General features: G+C 35.1%; 1 protein-coding gene across 1 annotated transcript in view; it reads right to left on the bottom strand.

The window, feature by feature from the left end:
• Positions 1–22,340, bottom strand: part of MALRD1 (MAM and LDL receptor class A domain containing 1) — a 385,105-nt gene that overhangs the window by 57,743 nt on the left and 305,022 nt on the right. Inside the window, exon 36 of the mRNA XM_054694679.1 lies at positions 20,035–20,101. Coding sequence (XP_054550654.1) covers positions 20,035–20,101 — 67 coding nt within the window. The remainder of the gene's footprint in view (positions 1–20,034; positions 20,102–22,340) is intronic.

The raw sequence follows: 22,340 nt of genomic DNA, 5'->3' as shown, positions 1-22,340 counted from the left end.
AGTTAAGAGAATTTTACATACAGATTGGGTTTACATTCCAATTTTACTGTTTGTCAAATACATAACTTAGGGAAAGATAGCAAATAAGTTTGATCCTCAGGTCCATCATCGGCAAACAATACTCTCATGGGTTTTTTTCCTCTTTAAAAGAAAATGAGACAATAATAGCTGGTTAAAAAATGATGATCACTGATATTATAACACAACTGCTGAGAGGAGCTGAGACCAGGAGAACTTGGGGAATGGGAAAGGCTGAGACCTATGACAGTGGTTTTAAAGAATATAGGAACAGAAGAAGCAAAACAGCTCCCAGGAAAATAGAAGTGTTTTTGCTGAGATGTTGCTGAGCTAGCCACAACCTAGAGTAAGTCTGGTTACAGGATAATTAGGCAACAGAAAAACAACCACAATGAAACTTCCTGACCACCTAGTACCTAACCAATAGTCTGGCACATTGGGTAACAGGAAGTCAGACATTTATAGCCATAGACAGGGCTAGAGTAAACGGGCTTCTTCACTGGGAACCACTCCTGCTGTCAGTTCTTTCCTCTTGCTTCAATAAATCCTCACTTGCTTGCTCTCACATTTGGTGTGGCGGCTGTTATTCTTCAACCAGTGTACACACACGGACCCATGAGCATCCACTCTCCAAACACTGCTTTGGTCTCGTCATGAGAAAAGATCTCAGAACATGCTAATTTTTAAGATGATCCTTACTAAACTACTCCATTATGCCTGAATCAGATGTTATCTTGCATGCTAGCTTAGAGTCCTATAGGCTCATACTTTCATTAGCATAAATGGCCCCTTTTACTGTACATAATTGAATTGAATGAACTGTTTCCTCTTTCCCATCACTGACATGCACAAGCAAAGCAACTGCAGACATAAGTTTATTCCACAAAAGCAGAATTATACGGCATTGGTGTGAGCAGCTGCTAAGCTTTGATATAAACTTCAATGTCTCTTTGAAATGAATAACAATGGCGAATAGTACTGTAAAAGTTTTCTCCCATCTTAAAATCAAGTGTTTGGAGGGGAAGTGGTCCATAAGGTTTCTGGCAGAAAAGACATGACATAATCAGTTGGGGTTGTTGAGGAGAGTATGCTAAAGGGAGTTTTTACAGAAGAGAAGGCAAGGCTTAGGCAAAGCAACAAGAGAGGAAGTGGTCCACCAGGACACGTAACAGTGGGAAGTCGAAAGGGCAAGATGAGAGAGCGCCTTCCGGAGCTCAGAAATAGAGCTGCGGGAGAGGAGGCTCCTATACAGAAGGAGGTCTTAGCAGGGAACAATCAGCCTGCAAGAACCCAGGAGGGAGGAGCCAGGGGAAAATACTCTCATTCTTTTTCTACCCACCAGTTCATCCCATAGGCTGAATTCAAGGAGAAGCCAAAGGGCAAGGGAGCCTGTTGAGGCAATCCTGGAAGGTCAGAGTCCCAGGCACAGAGCATGGGAAGAGACATAGGGGCACACAATGTAATGGCAAGGAGGGGCAGGAAATGTAGTATTTCTGGTGTTGACACTGCATACTAATGAGTCAGCTTCTTTAAAAAAAAAAATCCAAATGTCAGGCCATTTAATTTGATCCTCTAGTGGAATCAGGTGTTAATATTAGAAGAACCAGTACTACTCTCACAATATGAACTTTTCATTGTAAATGTATGTTCAAATTATTGAAGAGTTTAGTCAAGTACAAGTCTGGTTAACTGAATAAATAATATGCACAATTTTATTCATGTATGCTTAAATGACTTCTATTTTACCCAGATTAATAGTCATTACCACACTAGTTGATATGCACATTTTTTTTCTACAATGGAGAGAATATACAAAGGAAATACTGGCATACTTGCATTATTATCCATGGGGAGTGGTGATACAACTGGGTTTTAACTACACATCTTCTAAGGCTACTAAATGATAACAGGAATCAATCTCAAAGACAGTCTAAGAGAGTTTTAGGTGCTAATAGTAATGCTCTTAATGCCTTTGTTTGCATAAGTCTGAGGCCACTCCCTAAAGCTTATCAGAAACATTATCTTTCATGACCTCTCTCTAACCTCACAGCCCCCTGCCCTCATTCAGTAATGTAGGGATGCCAGTAATCTTTGATTCTTTTACCTCAGACTCTCAAATATCTTCTTGTAGTGATGTTACTTAAATTGAACTTGAGAATTTCTATGCAGATTATGTTTTTTTTGTACTTAGATCTTTCCAAGTTATTCAGAGTATTCAGCCTAGCCTTAGAATTAGTTTTGTCCAATTGGATTATATGTGTATTTACAGTACTAATTACCTTATCTTTTCTTTCTTATTCTATTCAGTAAATGTCCATCTTGCCTTTATATTGTGTATTTTATTGTTTATCTTTCACTTTCACTGAGGAATTGGAAGTAGCAGTGTAAAAAGTTCAACCATGCAATTAGGCTAACTTTTAAAGAAAGAAACTCAATAATTCTTGGTTGTTTAGATTAGCTCTTCATAAGTATTTTCTCTATCTCTAAATGAATTTCAAGCAGGAGCAGAGAGCCCCAGTGAAAAATTTAGTCATTTTGCTAACTCTGGACATCAGAGTCTAGTATACCTTCACAGAAGAGTGATAAGATTAACCATTAGTAAGTTAAATAGAGTCTCTGTAAACAGTCAGTTATCCTGTTTCCACAATGATTGAACTCAATATAGGAAGCTGCATGAGTAAACAAACAAAAAAAAATTGTACTTTAAAAACAAAGTACATTGTGAATTTTGATAAATTTAGTTGTGGTTGAGTTTGAAATATGTCATTTGAAGGTACTTCTTAAAAATATGCTCAAGTTCAAATTTGAGGAAGAGTATGCATCAATCTATTTCACTCAAAGATAATATTCAATTCCTACCATTGTGTTTGTTATTATATAATAAAAGGACTATAGTTCAATGCATGTATTGTAATATAACTTGTGTCATTTAACATGTGTGAGTGCTGAATTTACAACTGAATTCTGAGGAAGTCATGTCTAGTCATGGAAAATATTCTGTAAAATATACTTGTATTAAAACTTATGCTGCTTGTATTAGCTATTAAAATTCAACAAATAAGCACACACAAAACAGGCAAGTTTGAATTAGATTATAAATGCTTATAGATTATAATCTATAACTAAATGATAACAGTTTAGTTGTCTCACTGTTCAATAATTTGAAAATACTTATCTATAATTATAAATGAGCTATAATGCTCATTTTCTCCTAATAAGGGTTTTTCATTCAGAGGATGTATTAAATGATATCTATCATTCATTGACAGTCTTACTTTTACCATAATTTCTGTTAGATCAAACAATCTGTGATGGAAAACTAGAGCAGCAAAACCAAAAAGTTCTAAACAAATTTAATATTTTACTGGGGAAACACACATAGTGAATAAGTATAAAAATTATTAATTTGTGGGCCTCCCCTGGTGGCACAGTGGTTGAGCACTGGGCTGCAAAGCTGCCCGCAGCCTCTGCAGTGCCCGTTTGATCCCCAGCCGCTGGGCAAGGGTCCCACATGGCGTGCAGACCTCTCCTGCCATGCCCGCTGCTCCCCTCAGCAGTGTATTTCATCAGTCTGCTTGTTCTGTTCTCCACTCTGGCTCTAGTGAATTCTCTCACCGTCCCGTGCTTCTGACTGTACCCAGTGCTTGTATAAATAAATAAATCTTTAAAAAAATATATATTAATTTGTCCCAGGATAGATGTCTTTTGTTTGCAAAAGTCATATTTTTTAAAGTATTATCCACTACTGTTTCCTTTTTGTATTTTTTTAACTAATTCATTTTTAACTGAGAAAACATTGGGGTATCCCCATCAGGTATTACTGCCATAGTCTCAAAATATTAAACATGGAGCCTTCTTATATTTTAGAATGCCTCTCTTCCATTTGCATGTAAAGTCTGTCTAATAATAAAAAGACTAGATGTATAGATACAATTTTTGCTTGGAACTCTGATGTGTATGGTTTATTTATAATATCCTTAGTATTAGTCATTATTCACTTTAACCATCTTATCTTACAATCAGATACTGAATGTTAATTTTAGAATGCCCTCATGTATTACTTGCTGTTTATCAGATCCATCACACTATAATTGCTATCATATAAAATATAACCCACCATTATAAAGAATATAGTACACTAAATATACCTTTGGGATGTTTCAATCAGATAATGTTAGCCATTTTTTCCTCTTATTTAAGTTGATTTTTTCTTCCATGGGACCATTAGTAAAAATGATTGTCCAAGACAAATAAATACAGATGGCACTAATATCATGAAATATGAGTAACAAGTAATTCCTAGATGATTTGTAGTTGGATTGGAAAACAAAGTGAATACCATGTAGCACTAAATTCCTTTCAAAGGAAAAACTCCATTAGTCTGACAAATTCTTTCTTTTTCTTTTCATTTGAGAAATAAAAATGTATTCTATAATTTCCACAGTTTGGCTCTTTCACTATGTAATACTATGAGTATAGTTATTTCTGGATTGTGTAGAAAGGAAAAAGGAGGAGACTAGATAAGTTCAAGAAATAAAATAAAAGGAACTTTTAAACCACAGGGTAAGAGTGACCCAGAGAGATATAAATTAGAATTAGATGCTGTTGGGTACCACATTTTCTAAAATAGTCTAGTGCTATGAGACTCCATAAAATATCTGATAGAAAATACGTTTTGGGTAGTAAGGGACATTAATAAAATGTTCAATGTTAATTCAGTTGCACTTTTTGGAAGAACGTAGACATTTACTAATATAATAAATTAAAACATACTTTTTTTTCATCCTCCACTTGCTTTTTCAGGATTGGAGTCACTTGGGTATTGCAAGGGGACTGCCTGGAATAGCAGTGGAAGGGAAGAACAGACAGAGGCAGTAACCCCTGGTGGGCATCACCTGCAAGGGGGGACTCACTGCAGTTTCTACTTATGCATTCAGGGGCTTCAGGAGTGGGGAGGTGATTTGAACTAACTTCAGTTTAATTACCATGCTCTGCTATGGAAAAGCAGCTTCAATCTCTATTACCACTACTTCTGAAAAAAATTCCCCTACTTGTAGATATACAGGCACAAAGTCACATACTGACTCTTAACCAGCAACAGTGCTAAGGCTTAGTTAATGGGGACTCAAATTACCTCCTGTCTTGGTGACTCAAAAACATTCAAATTATTCTATTTTGAAGTGATGCTGTGGTTAGCTTCTGGCCAGAGTCATATGCATTGCAAATGTGAGTAGAGAAAAAAAACAACTAATGTTCAGTTGTTACACATTTATACTCTTATTAAATTCCTTTGTCAATGAAACAATTTGTATCTCATGTCTTACCCTAATTTTGTGGAGGAAGTGCCAGAAAGGAGCCACTTAGTACTAGAAAGACAGTATCACATGACAGATGAAAAAATTCAGAAGACAAGGCAAAAGTTTTAGTTTTAAAGGAGCATCCATCTATGCCATGGATCTTGTTCACTAAAGGAAAGGTATGCTTTAAACGACTCCTTCAGGGATACAAAAGAGGGTGAAACTGATTTTGAAGTGTTTTATTTTTTCTTATTTCCTAAAATATCTGGTGTGAGCTGGGGGAAAGTTGCTTTAAAGGCTATCGTAACTTCCAGGTATGATGGGCAGAGAGAGTCTTGGCAGCTGGATTTGAGCTCCTCAAATTGATTTTCCTAATCAAGGTCATTAATAGATGACGGTATCCTCAGCATTCTAGGGACAAATATATTCATGAATCTCATCTACCTATGTACAGTTGAACCCATTTGGTGGTAACAAAAAATATAGTATATTTTCTCAAACAAAAATATAGTATCGAGACTAATTTTGTTCCTTTGTTCTATGTGTAATACTTTAGAGGAGAAAAATGGCATGTTTTGGACCCTATGTCTGATTTCTATATTTGAACTTCTGGGTCATTCCTCACTTCCATGTCCTAAATTTTACTTCCTGTTTACTTGTATGCCTTATGGAACTCTGAGCTTTTTCTTTTGTTTTTGATTTTGTTTTTTTTTTTCCTCAAATAAAGCAAAGTTTAAGAATTGTGTTTCCATGAGGTTTCAATTAACAAGGAAAAAAAAAAAAAACAAAAAAACTCTAGCCTTCATGTTACTCCGGTCACCCACATGACAAAAAGGAAGTTAAACTGTTTGCTGACATGTCTCTTATGGTTTGTGTCTGGGCCTCCTTCACCAGGAGTCTTGCCAAACATTCAGCATCTACAGACAATCTTTTGTGGGAGGTGACCTCATTGGAAACTGAGAGCAAAGGCTGAAAAAAAAAAAAACAACCATAATAATTGCAAACAAACTCTAGCTTTGGTGAAGGATAGTTTGGTTCACATTCCTGAAGTAGCTGGAAACACACTTTCTGGATAGTTTAATAGAATAGCAGATCTCTTAAAAACAACTCTTCTTTCAGACATTCAAGTTCTGGCTTGTGGTATTACCATTGCCCAAGTACGAAGAAAAGCTTAGGGCAATCTTCTATTCTTCCTTCTTTTTTATGATCCCTTACTAATATTTTGGTAAATACTAAGTTTTAAAATCTCTCTTCCAAATTTAATTGTCTGCTACTTCATTAATGCAGTGTCTTTTAACTTTCAGACAACTGTTTGCTCAGTTTTATTACTAATTTTGGTCTCTCTACATATTCTCTCCACTTTCATGTCTTTGCTTTTCTTTGCCCTGTGCCTTTAAAACCCTTAACCTGTTTTCATAACCCATGGAGAGAGACCACTGAGGGAGGAAAAAAGTGGCCTTTGGCATGTAACCTTCTTCACAGCCTTTGTTTAAACACTTACCTTATGTAACCTTGGCATTCCCTTTGTTGACAGATTAGAACTAAAACTTTTGCCTTGTCTTCTGAATTTTTTCATCTGTCATGTGATGCTGTCTTTCTAGTCTAAGTGGCTCCTTTCTGGGAAAGCAAACTCGAATTTGTTTTGGAAACTGCATCTTCCAGGCATAGCTGTACTATGAGTTCATTTCAGTTGCCCTCCCTTCCATGTGCCTGGTATATTGCTGATTCATTTCTTTTTTCTGTAGAGGGAATAGGACAGTAATCTTCCTAAAATGGAATTTTGACCATGTGACTGAGATGGCTATCACCACTCATGACTCTTCTTTGACTCTGCTTCTGGAACTACATAGACCCAATGTGCAGTTTTGTCTGTCATTAGCACAATGTCAGGCTGCTGAAATTCCATCTGACTCAGTTACTTTGCCTGGTAGCAACTCATTTATTCAATTTGCTAATGTTTTATTTTTGAATTTTGCTTTCATATTTAGAAATAAAATTTGTTCATACATCCTTTGTTCTGTTCTTATCCACTATTGGCATCACAATTATTCTAAGTCTAATAAAGTCATTAGAATAGATATTTTACTGAGCCTCCCCTGGTGGAGCTGCGGTTGAGTGCTGGGGCACAGCTCTGCAGCGCCGCTTTTTTCCCCTGGGCGCCGGCAAGGGTCCCACAAAAAAAAAAAAAAGAATAGCTATTTTACCTCCTTTTGTTTTTCTGACATAGTTGGTATAGCTTTTATTGTTTCATAAAGATTTGATAAAGTTCATTTTACAAACCATTACTTTGTTTTGTAATTATTTTTAAATAAAAAAACATATTTTCTAAAATTTTCTAAATATATGATATATTTCACATTAAAAGATGAAAGGGAAAAAAACCTCTGATTTTAATGGACATTTGAAGGAGAGCCATTTTGTTGTTCAATTTAATTTATCCATGGTGATTAGTTTTAATTTCTTCATGTCATTTTTATAACTAATTTTTGTAGACAATTACCAATTTTATGCAGTTTAAAATATATTTAAAAAGTAACATAGTACTTTTAGACTTAAAAATCAACATGATCTTTACTTAATTTTTTTTCATTCCTGGAAATAGAAACTTTCTTATAAGTAAATAAATTTTTGCTATGTATATTTTGATGATGTATGGTTATGTGTATTTAAATTAATGAGGAATATTTCTTTTATCCACACTTTTTCCTGTGCTATATATATTTTTCTTTTCATCTCTATTTTAAATTAGTTTTGCCTCATTTTAATTTTCTTTATTATTATATCAGATTTATTTGTCTTAATTTATCCTAGATGTATTTTCAACCAGTTTCTCTTCAAATTATATAGGTATCTTTTCAAGCAGCATGTAAATGGATATATTCTAAACAATGGTATAAATTGATGCCTAGAAGGAGTCCTGGCATATGATAGCAAAGTGAAGACATTGAGCTTGCATCTTCCAGACATATACAAAAAAACTGAAGCAGAGAAGAGTAAGGGCTAGACTTAGGGCTTCAGAGCAGGGCCAGAGTCCAGGCTGTGGCTAGGGGATTAACTAAATCACTGTTATGCTTTATCATAAAAACAAATAAATATAGGTAAATACTTGTTAGTATGGATATATAATGGTTTGCTGGGGTGATTTATTCTAGTGAATGATATAAAAAGAATATGGTATGTATCACCTATCAACATATAGCTTTTTGTATATAATCTGTATTCCCACAATATACTATCCATGCCCAATCACAGAAGACTATGTATTGCATAGTCTTGTCTATGTATTGCATAGAAAAAAAATTAATTCCAACAAATGGAAAAGAATAATATACTTAAGGTCCTATTTTCTGTATTGTACATATGTGTTTTTAATTTGATCCCTAATCAACAGATTAAAACATTTCTTTATTCAATACCAAAATTCATATTTTCTCCTTTTATTACTTTTTTCCTGTTGTCTCATGGTATCTGCTCCAGGGCATTTATGTGATCAGTCACTGCCCCACATAGGGGATAAAAATTCACAAAGTTTCATAAACATTAACTTAACAATTTATAGAAAAGTATATTTCTGTATAATGTATTATATTTTCCAGTTTTCATATAAGTGATTTCTAGATCTCTTCATTTTTAATACACAGTAAATGAAAGGGTATTACAGGTCCACAGATTTACAGGTTATATAAAATCTAACCACAAATCATACAGAGTCATAATTTAACTTTAAACCTGGAGACAAACATTTTCATTTCCTCATTCTTCCTTCTGGAGAAAATAAGGGAGATAAACTAAGTCTTTCCATGAAGACTACAAAGGGATACTCTAGTCTCAGAGTTACAAATGGACAGCAGATTAAGGAAATGGCAAACATGAACTAGGGTTTTCAGAGGATAAGCGAAGTCCCACAGGGGTTTCAAAATTAAAATGCATTGAATTACTTAGATCTGTCAACATTTCACTGGTAAGAGGGATAAGTTCAAAAAGTTCTACCTCATTTGCTAGATTTTGCTTCTGTAAGGCAGAGATCAGCCACCTAGCAACAGCACAAAAGATTCTACTCTGACATAGTTAAACTCATGCTGACTGAGCAGGAAGAAAAGCTATGTAGGCTCAGGACAGGCCTGGATGGCCGGCAGTTTCAGTGCCACTAGGGAGCCTGGTTCAGGAAATTGTGAAATTCAGTCTGAGGAATGACTTTCTGTCAGTATTCTTCGATGCTCAGGTCTCTGAGCGCCTCCACTGGGCTGTGTCTCTCTCCCCCATTCAATGGAGTATGCTGGACACATACACATACATCACGCACAGCAAAGAAAGAAAAGATGTCATTTCCAATCTATTGCTGCCCCATTAAAGCTTGGCTGTGCACACGCTAGGAAAACCGATAAAGTAAAAACTGTGTAGGTTAAGAGGAAACACTTTCCTAGGCAGCTATTTTGGATTGGTGAGGCAGGGAGCCTTTTGAAGTAACTGATCCTTATAATATAGACAGTTATCTCTTGTTCTCTCTTTAAAGCAAGTCCTTTGGCATTAGAGACTGCCCCAGAAATAACCCACCACTTTTCTTCCAGGAGGAGAGAGATATCTACTTAACAGTCAGGTCATACCAGAGACTTTGGAAAATATCTGGATCACAAATCCCTGTCAGCAATGACCAGGGAAGGAAATCTGGGCCATGTTCTTCCTTGGAGAATGCCCTCCCTGGATGAGTCAACAGGTCATTCAAGAGGCACTTACAGCAAATTGTCAAAGCAATGCAGTTTTCAGCTGTGAAAGCTTATGGCTGGCATGGAAAGTCTAAAAACAGTTTAACAGCTAATGCACAAACACATCACGAGGCTTTGTTTCTGGGCAAGGAGCAGAGGGGAAATTAGGTAGACCGTGCTTTTCATTTTCGTGACTCTATTGGCACATGTGATCAGAGAAGAATCCAGCTTGGGGAGAAAGGCGGGGGGAAGGTTTGAGGGGAGAGGTTATTTACTTCATCTTCAATACATTCTGTCTGGCTTTTTTGGCATCGCACGAGGCAGAGATTGTGTAATGATCTGACAATGGGAAGAAAACCCAGGGACAGGCACATTCATCTTGGAGACACCGTTAAAAGCAGCCAGTTGGCTCTGCCTTTTACTGTAAGAGATATTAGTTTTTAAATATTGCAACTGTTTGTGAGATAGTTTTTAAAATATGCTTTTAAAAGTTGCAAAAGCAGTGCATGTTAAAATAAAAATGCAGAAACTAAAATGTGACATCTTCCTTTTCCCCAAAGTCCATCTCCTGGTGAGCTCATGTAGAGATCTTACTATTTGATGTGTGCAGATGGCTGGACTTGTTTTTCATTGTTATATCACACATTTACATATTGTCTTCCTCCTCCCCCCATTAGGATTTTAACATGCATTTTCTTCTGGAATTTGCATTTCTTGCCTCCATAGAGATATTTTTCTATGTCAGAATTTATATTTTTCTTTTTAAAAGTTGTTACATGGTATTCAGTTATACTATTTTGAACATTTAAGTTTACTTTCAAAGTACTATTATAAAATGCCCAAACCAACACGTTTATCCACATATTTCTTGTTAATATATCAGAAGGTTAGATTCCTAGGATGGCAGTTGCCAAGTGAAGAACAAAGCAAATTCATCCATATGATCTTTGAATATTCTTCATTTGAGCTTTTAAATTTTTTTCATGTGGACCTTAGAAAATGACAGTTAAGTATAAGTACATAATATAAAATTTGCTACTACTTCACAATGGTGCTCTTTTCTAATTCTCTTGTTCAATTGTTATTACTGGTGAAAACGGAATTTATCCAGTCTTACATAGTTATCGCCTATCTCTTTTTTTTTTTTTTTTTTTTTTTTTTTTTTTTTTATAAATTTTATTGTTATATTCCCCATACAATTGCCGCCCCCCATTCTGACCCCAATCCCTCCCCTCCCGCCCCCGCCCCCCTAAAAGTGTCTCTGGTTCATAGTTTTTTGTTGATTTTGATTTTCACTTTCTTATAGTTTTTCATTTTCCTGGTCCATTATTTAAGTTTTCTAGATTCCTGCTATGAGTGAGACCATCCGGTATTTTTCTTTTTCTTTTTGGCTTATTTCGCTGAGCATGATCCCTTCCAGCGCCATCCATGTTGCAGCAAATTGCATGTGTTTATCTTTTTTGAATGCTGAGTAATATTCCATGGTATATATGTACCACATCTTCTTGATCCAGTCATCTATTTTTGGGCATTTGGGTTGTTTCCAAAGCTTAGCTATTGTAAACAGTGCTGCTATAAACATAGGGGTGCAGGTGTTCTTTGGAATTGATGTTTCTGTGTCCTTTGGGTAAATACCTAGGAGTGGAATTGCTGGGTCATATGGAAGCTCTATGTTTAGTAGGTCCAGAAATCTCCACACAGCTTTCCACAGTGGTTGGACCAGTTTGCACTCCCACCAACAGTGCAGAAGAGTTCCTTTTTCTCCACACCCTCGCCAACATTTGTTGTTGCTAGTTTTTTTAATATGTGCCATTCTCACTGGTGTAAGATGGTATCTCATGGTAGTTTTGATTTGCATTTCCCTGATGACAAGTGATGTTGAACATTTTTTCATATGCCTGTTGGCCATTTGCATTTCCTCTTCAGAGAAGTTTCTTTTAAGCTCTTCTGCCCATTTTTTGACTGGATTATTTTCTTTGTTGTTGTTGAGTCTCATCAGCTCTTTGTAGATTTTTGTGATCAGTCCTTTATCATTAGTGTTGGGTGCAAAAATGTTCTCCCAGTTGGTGGGGTTTCTCTTTGTTTTTGTTATTGTCTCTTTTACACAAAAATCAACTCAAAATGGATTAAAGAACTAGACATAAGACCTGAAACCATAAAATATATAGAAGGAAATATAGGCGAAACACTACGTGATTTGCACATCAAAGACATCTTTACAGACACATCACCCAAAGCAGTGATAGTGAAGGCAAAGATAAACAGCTGGGACTATATCAAATTAAAGAGCTTTTGCACAGTATCGCCTATCTCTTTACCTTGCTGGGTTTATTATCACTCTAACAGCATCACAGTTAACTCTCTTGAATCTCCTGGGCTGTGGATACCTGAAATATTTGTGTTCCCTCTTTTCAATACGTGTAACTGTTGCTTCTTGTTGCTTATTTCTTTGGCTTAAAACTTTTGAGCAAATAGAATATCCTAGTGCTAGCAGACCTTTACTTTTCTTATTCCTGGCTTTAAGGAAAACTACTTCCAGTTTTGCAAATAGATATGCACATTTAAATTCTCATAGGAAAGAGAGAAAAACGAACCCAACAACACTGTTTTTGGGAGTGGAGGCTGGTCTAGCTTCTTGTATGGAGGGTCCTGAAAACATTAAAAAATAATTCAGCAATTCCACTCCTAAATACCTATCCAAAGAATATAAAAATTCTAATTCAAGGGTATAGATGCACTCATATTCATTGCACCCTATTTATAATAGTCAAGTCATGGAAACTACCAAAGTGCCTAACAATAGGTAAATAAATTTAAAGATGTGAAATATAGGAGCAAGGAATACTATTCAGCTAAAAAAAAGGATTAAATCTTGCCATTTGCAACAATGTGGATGTAACTGGAGGGCATCATGTTACGTGAAATAAGATAAAATAAGACAAATATTGGATCATTTCACATACATATGGAATACAGAGAAACAAAACAAAGGAACAGAAAAAACTAAAGCAAAACACACTCTAGAAATTAGACTGCTCAGCTGAGACTAATGGAAGGGGAGGCTGGAAGGAGAAAGGGAACTGGGGCACCTAAGGTCTATGGTAGAGAACTATTGATGTTTTGATGGGTATAGTGTGGTAACATACTTCTAAAAGAGGGTAAACCTATACCCCTAAATCACATACAGTGTTTAAACCAATGCTGCTGCAACAAAAAATATGATTAAAAAAGATACAATTAAAAAATGTCTATTATATAATTTACTGTTTCAGCTTTAATGGATGTTTGGGGGCCAATTTTGGTAATTCACATTTTCCAGTAAGATTGTCTCTTCCATTTGTTATATTTGACAAAACACACTTGCATGACTTTTCAAGCATTACATAAAAGATACCTAAATGTCCTCCTTTGAAAATTGACTTTTTGAATCTCTGAAATGATTTTCACTGACAAAGCATTCAAGTGTAACTATGAATATATTTGTTAGTACTTAGCACTTGAGTGCTATGTTTGAAAAAATAATATCAGAGGCCATATTCTTAAATTTTGATGATCTGTTATGTTTTCCATCTAGTAAAGAATTATGTTGGGCCTCCCCTGGTGGAGCAGGGGGTTGAGCGCCGTGCTGTGAAGCTGTCTGCAGTCTCTGCAGTGCTGGTTCGATCCCGGCCAGCTGGCGAGGGTCCCACATGGAGCAGCAGACCTCTCCTGTCACGCCCGCTGCTCCCCTCAGCAGTGTATTTCATCAGCCTGCCTGTTCTGTTCCCTGTTCTGTCTCTGGTGAATTCTCTCACACCCCCACGCATCTGGCCTGTACCCTGTTCTTGTATAAAATAAGTAAACAATCTTTGAAAAAAAAAAAAAGAATTATGCTGGTTGCTGTGGAGATGGTTTCAATGATGTTAAATAAGAAATTGGCAAGCAGCTTACTAGTGTTTCTCACTTAGTCATTTCAGCACCATACAAAAGTCCTTTTCAACTCAATCAGGGTTAAGAATTTTGGTTTCTTAGTAAATGTACATTTTTCTCTTCTTCCTTAGAAAAAGTTTAGGTAATTGATTCAAAGTCATGGAGTCAGTAAGTGGGGGGTGGAATCACATCCATACTCAGCTTTGTATGTTTTTACAGTTATATCCCTGTTCTCTTTTGTACACTGCCTGTAGGATGTGACTCATATGCATGGGGGTCCAGGAAAAGGAAAAGTTCTAGAGAGAAGGTTCTATACAAGTTCATATATAAGAGGTGAATCTAGAGTTTTTCAAGTAGTCAAGATACGATAGTGTAAAATGGTCAAGAAGCAACAACATGCACATTCATGGGAATAACGGTCCATAGTATGTAAAAGAACACCAATCAGTCAACTGCAAATAAAGCTTAGTTCAAGATTTTCTTCAGACATTTCATGCAAATCATATTCATGAAATCACACAATCATCATAGAGTTATGAAACACCTAGTCAGATCTCCAAAGAAGTAATATACTACAATGGCTAGTAATCTAGGAATGTAGGCCTTGGACACAGACCTGGTTTGAATCTGAACTCACCATCTTCTTGATTTTCACTATGGGGAAATTAATTAATTTCACCAATTCTAACCTCCTTAATTATGAAATTAGACATGTGGAACTATGATCTACCATTCAGGTTTATGTGGTTTCTAAAGGCATATCGAACACTTAAGTACAACCTGACATGTAATTATACATAGCACTCTTCAGATTTTTATTTTTAACAGAAAAAAAGTTATAAAATAGTTGCAGTGACTATAACTACATTTATTAATTTTCCTTTAGCTTGACCCAAGGAACATGATGCCTACACCTGGCTGGAGGGACTCTCCCTAACTGTTCCACATTCTAGTGGTACAACATTGTGTGAATGTAACACAGTGTATTCAATAAATTTTTATATGTGGGCTTTTAGTTTGTTTCCAATATTTTGAAATTATGAAGATGCTACAGTGAGTAACCCTATGGACACATATTTTCATATAGTTGGAGTTCTACCAGCAGTACATTCTAGAAAGGTAATTATTAGTTCAAAAAGTAAATGAATATGTAGTTTTGCTAGATAGTGCCAAGTTCACCTCCACAGGAGTTATACCAATTTGCATTTCCACTGGCAAAGTGCCTGCTTCTTCACATATCTGCCAACAGAATATGTTGTTTATTAGAGAGATGGGAAATAGCATTATAGAATGGCTTTAATTTGCCTTCCTGTAATGAAAGGAATTGATTTTTTCATGTTTAAGCATCATTGTATATATTTTATTTTTTAACATTATGTTTGGGCTTTGCTCATATTTTAAAATAATTCTGAGAATTAGAAGAATAATAAATATGAAGAATATTTTTCCTTTTTCTGAACTATAAGACATTAAGATTTTCTCTCATATTGCCAATTATCTTTTGATCTTGTTGCTAGTATTTTCTGGGCCATGCAAAACATTTTTTAAATGAAACTTTTATATAATCGAATTTACCATTATTGTCTTTGATTGGATTTGAGCCTTTGAAACTTTTTTCACTATATCCAAATTATGGAGAAATTCACTGCATATTTCTCTAGTATGAGCTGGTTTCTCTTGGAATTCTGATCCACATGAAGCTTATTTTTGTGTGTAATGTGTTTATTATGGTCTGCTGGCATCTTTTTTTTTTTTTCCTTCAAATACCTAACTAGCTGTCTCAACACTTCTTTTTAAAAAGTCAACCTCTGATCAGAGCGTTGAGATGCCATCTTTTTTTTTTTTTTTTTAAAGATTTATTTATTTATTTATTTATACAAGCACTGGGTACAGTCAGAAGCGCAGGAGGGTGAAAGAATTCACCAGAGCCAGAGCGGGGAGCAGAGCAGGCAGAAGGACCGAAGTACACTGCTGAGGGGAGCAGCGGGCGGCAGGAGAGGTCTGCGCGCCATGTGAGACCCTCCTCTGGTGGCCGGGGAGCAGCCGGGCATTGAACCGGCACTGCAGAGGCTGAGGGCAGCTTAGCAACCCAGTGCTCAACCCAGAGCTCAACCGCTGTGCCACCGGGGAGGCCCTTTATTATTTTCATATGCACTAGATATTTTTCTAGACTTTCTACTCCATTCTGCTAGCATGAAATGTCTATAATGTTTCTTCAAGTGCCTATACTACAGTGATTTAATAATAAATGTTTCATTATATTTATACTAATAGAGTAATTTAACCCTTTATAACTTGTCTTATTCAGTGTTCACTTCCTTATTTTTCTAAATTTGCTTTTCCATATGAACATTAATATCAAACTATTTACTCCTCCAAAAATCTTGTATTTTTATAGGGTTATGTTAAATTCATAGATTAACCTAAGGAGAACCAAGATTCTTATGCTACCCTATCAGTTTTCCAAGAAAAGGAAATGTCTTTCTTCTTTTTTCAAGTTTTTTATTGATTGTATTTTTGTAATACCGGTTTTTTTCTTTTGTGAAACATATTTCTAAATACTGTCTGTTTAGAATTGTGAATAACAGAAACCCTGATGATTAGAAGAAAATAGAACGATCTATTTATATTCCTGAAAAATAAAACTGCCATTTAAGAATACACTATCTTTATTGTCTCTAGGGGTAAAAAACAACATGTACATGTACCAATTTATATTTTCCCGTGATCTTAAAAAAATCAAAAATAAATATTGAATTTTGTTAAAGACTTTTACAACCCTGTTGACAAAAACAATAAATTTATTTGCTTTTGGAAGTCTAATGCCAGAATAATCTCTTGTCCTTATATGTTAATTGTTTTTTCCCCCTAGAAGCTATAAGAAATTTTGTTTTTCAAGTGTAATATTTTTACTAGAATATGTCTCAGAGTTTCTGGTTTTGCTGTCAAATTTTCCAGGTAACTTTTGGCCTATGCAATATATAAATTCAGGTCTTCTTTCTTTTCTGAAAAACTATTTTGGGATTATAATTTTAAATATTGTTTTCTTCCATTGTTTTGTTTTCCTCTCTAGGGACACCATTCATATGCATGTTTTTTATCTTTCACTTGTCTTCTTTGATTCTTTTTACTTCATTTCATTTTCATTCCCTTACTTATTTTTCTGGCTTTGCCAAAACTCCTTAATAAATTTAATTTGAATTTTGCTCCCTGGGGAACACTGTTATTTAGTTTTTCTTTCTTTTGAAATTTCACTTCTTTCTTGGGATCAATCAATTCTTATTTGATTGTTATTGTTTTGTTGTTCACTTGTACTTTGACTTTCTTAGTTAAGGGTTGTTTTATTTTCATATCACTAAATGCTTTTATTTGGACAATACTTAATTTAGTTTGGAGTTAGGGTTTTGGAGCATTTTCTTTTTTTTTTTTCCCGAGAGGAGGGGAAGAAGAAGAATGGTTGTAAGCTGAATTTTATTTTTAAACAGTGGCATTGTACAGATGAAAACCACATTTGTCTCTTCGTTTCAAATGTAGGGGTAAAGATTTGAGATAGTTATAAAAATTCCTGGATTAAGAGCACCCTCTTCTGTTAATGTAGCAAAGTAGAGTTTCTTTAATGGGTGACATTTTCTTTTTTGGTAGCCATGCTATCCTACAAACAGGAGATTAGTTGCTTTTTAGTATAATAAATAGACCATGTACTCATTCAATATTCTGACAAATACTGTAGACAACGTAACCTCTAGGCAAAGGGAATGACATGTGTTATATACAGTGTGTGTGTGTGTATAACACATTCAATAATCAAAACTTAGGTGAGGAATGATTTCCCTCCTGTAGCTCAAAGTTTGCTTCTTAGCATTCAAACATGTCAAGTTAATGTATCTTAAATAACAGAAAACTATGTTTCACCTAGCCATTTCTATTCTTATGGATAATTTAAACATCCAGATGACTTTATTATATAGTTTCTCTTCTCTGGGTTTACAGGTACATTATGAAGTTACTTTTTCGAGGTATCTAGAATCACAAGAGGAAATGCAAAGACTTGGTGATATGCCTCCTCAGGAAACCATACCTATTGTATTCACAGTGGCCTGGGTGAGAAGGGATGTGTTTTTTTGCCTTAGTTTCTTTTTAATATCTTGAGGAGATAGAGAGACCATGTGCTGAGACTAAGTTTAATTGAAAGTGAATTTGACAAATGCTTTTATATGTACTCATATAGAACAAATGACATGATATTTTCTGAGAAGGAAGAAAAAGGTACAAAGTATTGTAGAAAGTACAATCACATTTCTGTATGAAACAGGAGTCTGTGCCTGCATGTGTGTGTGAGTGGAAAAACCATATTTAAGTGGGTGCAAAATATACTACTAGAAAGTGACTTGAATGTTGAGGTTTTCTACTTTTAGCTGAACACACAACTGTATGCTTTACAAATTATTATAATACACCTATATTACATTTGTAGTTCACAGTTTTAAAGAAATAAAAGTTTGAATTAATAGAATACTATGTTATAAAGTAAAAAATTGTCAAAAGTTCTTTTTTCACATCTACTATAGATAGCACTAATTCCAAACATTTGTTTATATCGATCACAATTATAGCTATTTATCTATTTGAAAAGTATTATTTATTACCAAACTTAATATATTAAAATAATCAATGATTTTTCTGTATACTGCTTTCTACATTGTGCTGTGTTGATTTCCTTTCTTTAGTCACTTTCTTCTCCATCTTCCTGCCACATTTCAACCCCCACGTAAGAGTTTACTCATTTGAGAAAAACAAGTTTTGAACATCACCATCTGGATTTCAACTTTGAGAAGTTTACTTAAGTACAAGAAGATGTTGCCAAGAACACAAAACTCTTTGCTTGCTCAGCTGAGTCTGTCTTAGGTCTGGGGTCTTCAGCTAACTAGCAGGATTACTGAGGGCAAAAGTTCAAATCTCCTTACTGAAAACAGTTGACATTACATAACATTATCCACTCACCTAATTTCAATAAATATGACTTACGGCATCATTCTCAGCTTATTTCAGGAGATTTTGTAAGTTAATATTAGGTATTTCATCTTTCCATCAAATTATAGTTTATTATAAATCAATTTCCACTGAATTTTTGATATAACAAAAATTATACCTCTATTGAGATGTGAAACAAATTATGTAATGAATTTGAGAGACAAAACACTTTGGAAAACTATAAATTCAATTTCAACAACATTAAAACAATGTCTAAATGATATCATCCTAAAACTTATTTAAAAGGTCTTCACATTTTTTTTTAGGAGTAAACTACTTTTCTTAACATATAAGTGTTACCTCAGCAGGATGTAATGATTTAAATAACTATTAATGAATGTTTTGCATATACTTTTGTTTTTTGTTAGGACTTGAGTTTTAGCCTGCAATCAGTTCTATAACAAGCAGTGATATACCTTCAGTCTGTTAGATTAAAAAGTCATAAACACAAATATAATGGAATATGCATCATTTCCTTTGGAATTTATGAAACTGCTTTGCACAGTTCCCTAAAGAGTGAGAGAAAAAATCAAGCAATCTTTGATATGCAATATAAATAATTCCCAAAAGAAAGCAAAGGCCTGGTTTTGTTTATTCTTACTTTAAGCATGTAAATGTATTCCTTATCTGTACCTTTCATAAACATCCATTGCATTAAGCAGAAAAAGGTGTTATTTATGAATTAATTTCATCCTTTGTTGTCTAAAAGAAAAATATGGACTTTGAAATAAACAGTGAGAAAGGAAATACAGATACTAAGTTCATCTGAAATAGGAAGATACTCAAATAAAAACTTTTCATAACCAGATATAAATATTAAAAAGACAGAATAATGAGTGTTATTAAAGTTATATATCCCACATAACATAAAATGCAGAAAGACATGTAAAATTATGCTAAGTAATTGATACCTTTCTAAAGTACACTCACATTTTCCTTTTGTTCAGACAAATAAATATAGTGTCATTATTTACTATTTTTACTTTAATAACCATATATTCATCGATATTCTATTAGCCTTAAGAAAAGTAAGTCATCAGCAAATAAGTGTTTAAAAAAATAGATAATCTGCTTACCGACACATAGGACCATTTTTCTCCACTACGCAAGTCCCACCATTTCTGCAGTAAGCTATTGGACACTCTGAAAAATCAGCATCAAAAACCCTACAGTTAATTATAAATATCTTTAGGGTTTAAGAGGATCCATTACTGAGAATCATGTATTAAATCTAATCATTAACAGTAAATTGTTTCCTAATTGCTAACAGTACAAGAATTCCCCTAGTCTACTTTAGTGCAACCCCAAATTTTCTCAGCAGACACCAGCTGTCCTAGGTGTGCTCCCCTCTTCACATGTCCAAGTGATTAATCATAAGAGAAGACTTTTTTCTCCCCTGGATTAAGACAATCTGTTTAGAATTGTCTATATATTTGTGATTACTCTGAGGATTTTTCCTTTCCTGAAACATCTATCTCCTTCACTTCCATACAGTAGTCACTATCTCATGGCAGAGAAATGCTTTGCATCGGTGGCTTTGTCATTTAGACAAAATGACATTCTTTTGCACTACATGTCCTACTTCAGTAGGTATATCAGTTACCAGCTTAAAAATGATCCTTCTTGCTCAATACTTTTTTTTTTTTTTACCACTGTGTCATTTCCTAGTTCGAGGTTAGCATGGATTTTTCTTTGAAAAAGTGAGTTGTTTATAGGTAAAGTGGAAGCTAAATATTTTCACATAGTTATGAATCAAAAGTTGTTAAAGTTTACAGTTCTTTGTGGTGTTTTCCTTTATATGCCTCCTTCTATCCTCAGTAAACAATCGCGATCCACTTATGGCTGTCACTTTTCTTACTCATTTAATTCCCTAATTTCTCTTCTTCACTTCTTAAACACTTCCTTTTTTTAAGATTTATTTATTTATTTATACAAGCACAGGGTACAGTCAGAAACGAGGGAGGGTGAGAGAATTCACTAGAGTCAGAGCAGGGAGCAGAACAGGCAGACTGACGAAGTACACTGCTGAAGGGAGCAGAGGGCACTGCAGGAGAGGTCTGTCATGCCATGTGGGACCCTCGCTGGAGGCCGGGGATCTAACCGGATCGAACCGGCACTGCAGAGGCTGCAGGCAGCTTTGCAGCCCAGCACTCAGCTGCGCCACCAGGGAGGCCCTTAAACACTTTCTTGCAGAATACTAGTCCTTCATGATTGAACTATCATCATTTCCATTCTAAAGACAAGAACATCTACTACCTCTAATTTATATTTCAATGGGTCTATTTTCAGCAAGTATTCACTGTCTAGCACTGGATGAGATACTGGATATGAAATGATAAATAATCCAGACAGTTTACATAAGTGTCAAGGCTGCAAGTTCTGGGGCCAGATTATTTGCATTGGAATCTGAATTTATTAGCTGTGTATTTTAGGTCAAGGTAGTTTATCTCTATATCTCAGCTTACTCTTTGTCAGAGTTAAAAATAGTACCGGTCTCATAAGGTTGTTGAGTCTTAGAACACTTGGCTCATTGATCTTCCAGCTTTATGGAGGATGCATTAAAATATCATATGAAAAATGATCCAATTTGGGGTGGCTGTAATAAGGGTGATGGAAGTACCAAGGAGAGTACCTCAGTCAAAGTTAGGGAGTAAGAAGAAATTTTGGGCAGGGTATGTGTGTGTGTGTTTGTGTTTGTGTATGTGTGTGTGTGTAAAGATAACCATAAAGACACAGAATCCAGAGAATAGAGTATGTTTAAGGAATTGAAGGGAATTCAGCCTGAGTTGGATTGCTGACAATATGAAAAAAACATGAGAGAAGGTCTGAGATGCACAGGTGTCAGATCATACAGGTTCAGCAAATAGTCTAAACTTTTCCTCTCAATGTCTGTAAAGATGATGGCAGGGACAACTATTACATGGCAGATATTGGGAAGATTGATAATTCTGTGAGCCCTGTTTTCCCCTCTGTGACAGCTGGCTCATCACTGATGAATTGTCTGACTTAGGGGTAGCTACTCTAATACGTTTCTTCACGTTTAAAATGAGGATTAACATCACCTTCCCTATAAAGCTTCTGGGAGTATAAACTTGGATATATTTATAAATTTTCTACATCAGTGAATGGTATAATAAACTAGTAAATGATTATTGTCACCTGTCTGTTGAAATTTAAGGATTCTCTGAATTTTCTGTGAAACCCAAGTTCTATTACCACAGCACATTCCAACTTTTCTGCCTTTTCTCTTTTCCTTCTAGCATTATGATCACCACTACTACTACTATTTATTGTTCTGTGTGAAGGACTGTCCTAAAGATTCTCTCAGTGTTACTTCACTTAATTCTCATAGCATGTGGTATATCCCATTCTTATCCTCATG

This window comes from Talpa occidentalis, unplaced genomic scaffold, assembly GCF_014898055.3.
Source record: "Talpa occidentalis isolate TD23 unplaced genomic scaffold, MPIMG_talOcc4v2.1 talOcc4.14, whole genome shotgun sequence".
NCBI lineage: Eukaryota > Metazoa > Chordata > Mammalia > Eulipotyphla > Talpidae > Talpa > Talpa occidentalis.
The sequence above is the reverse complement of the archived record's forward strand: the minus strand, read 5'-3'. Positions and strand labels throughout refer to the sequence as shown.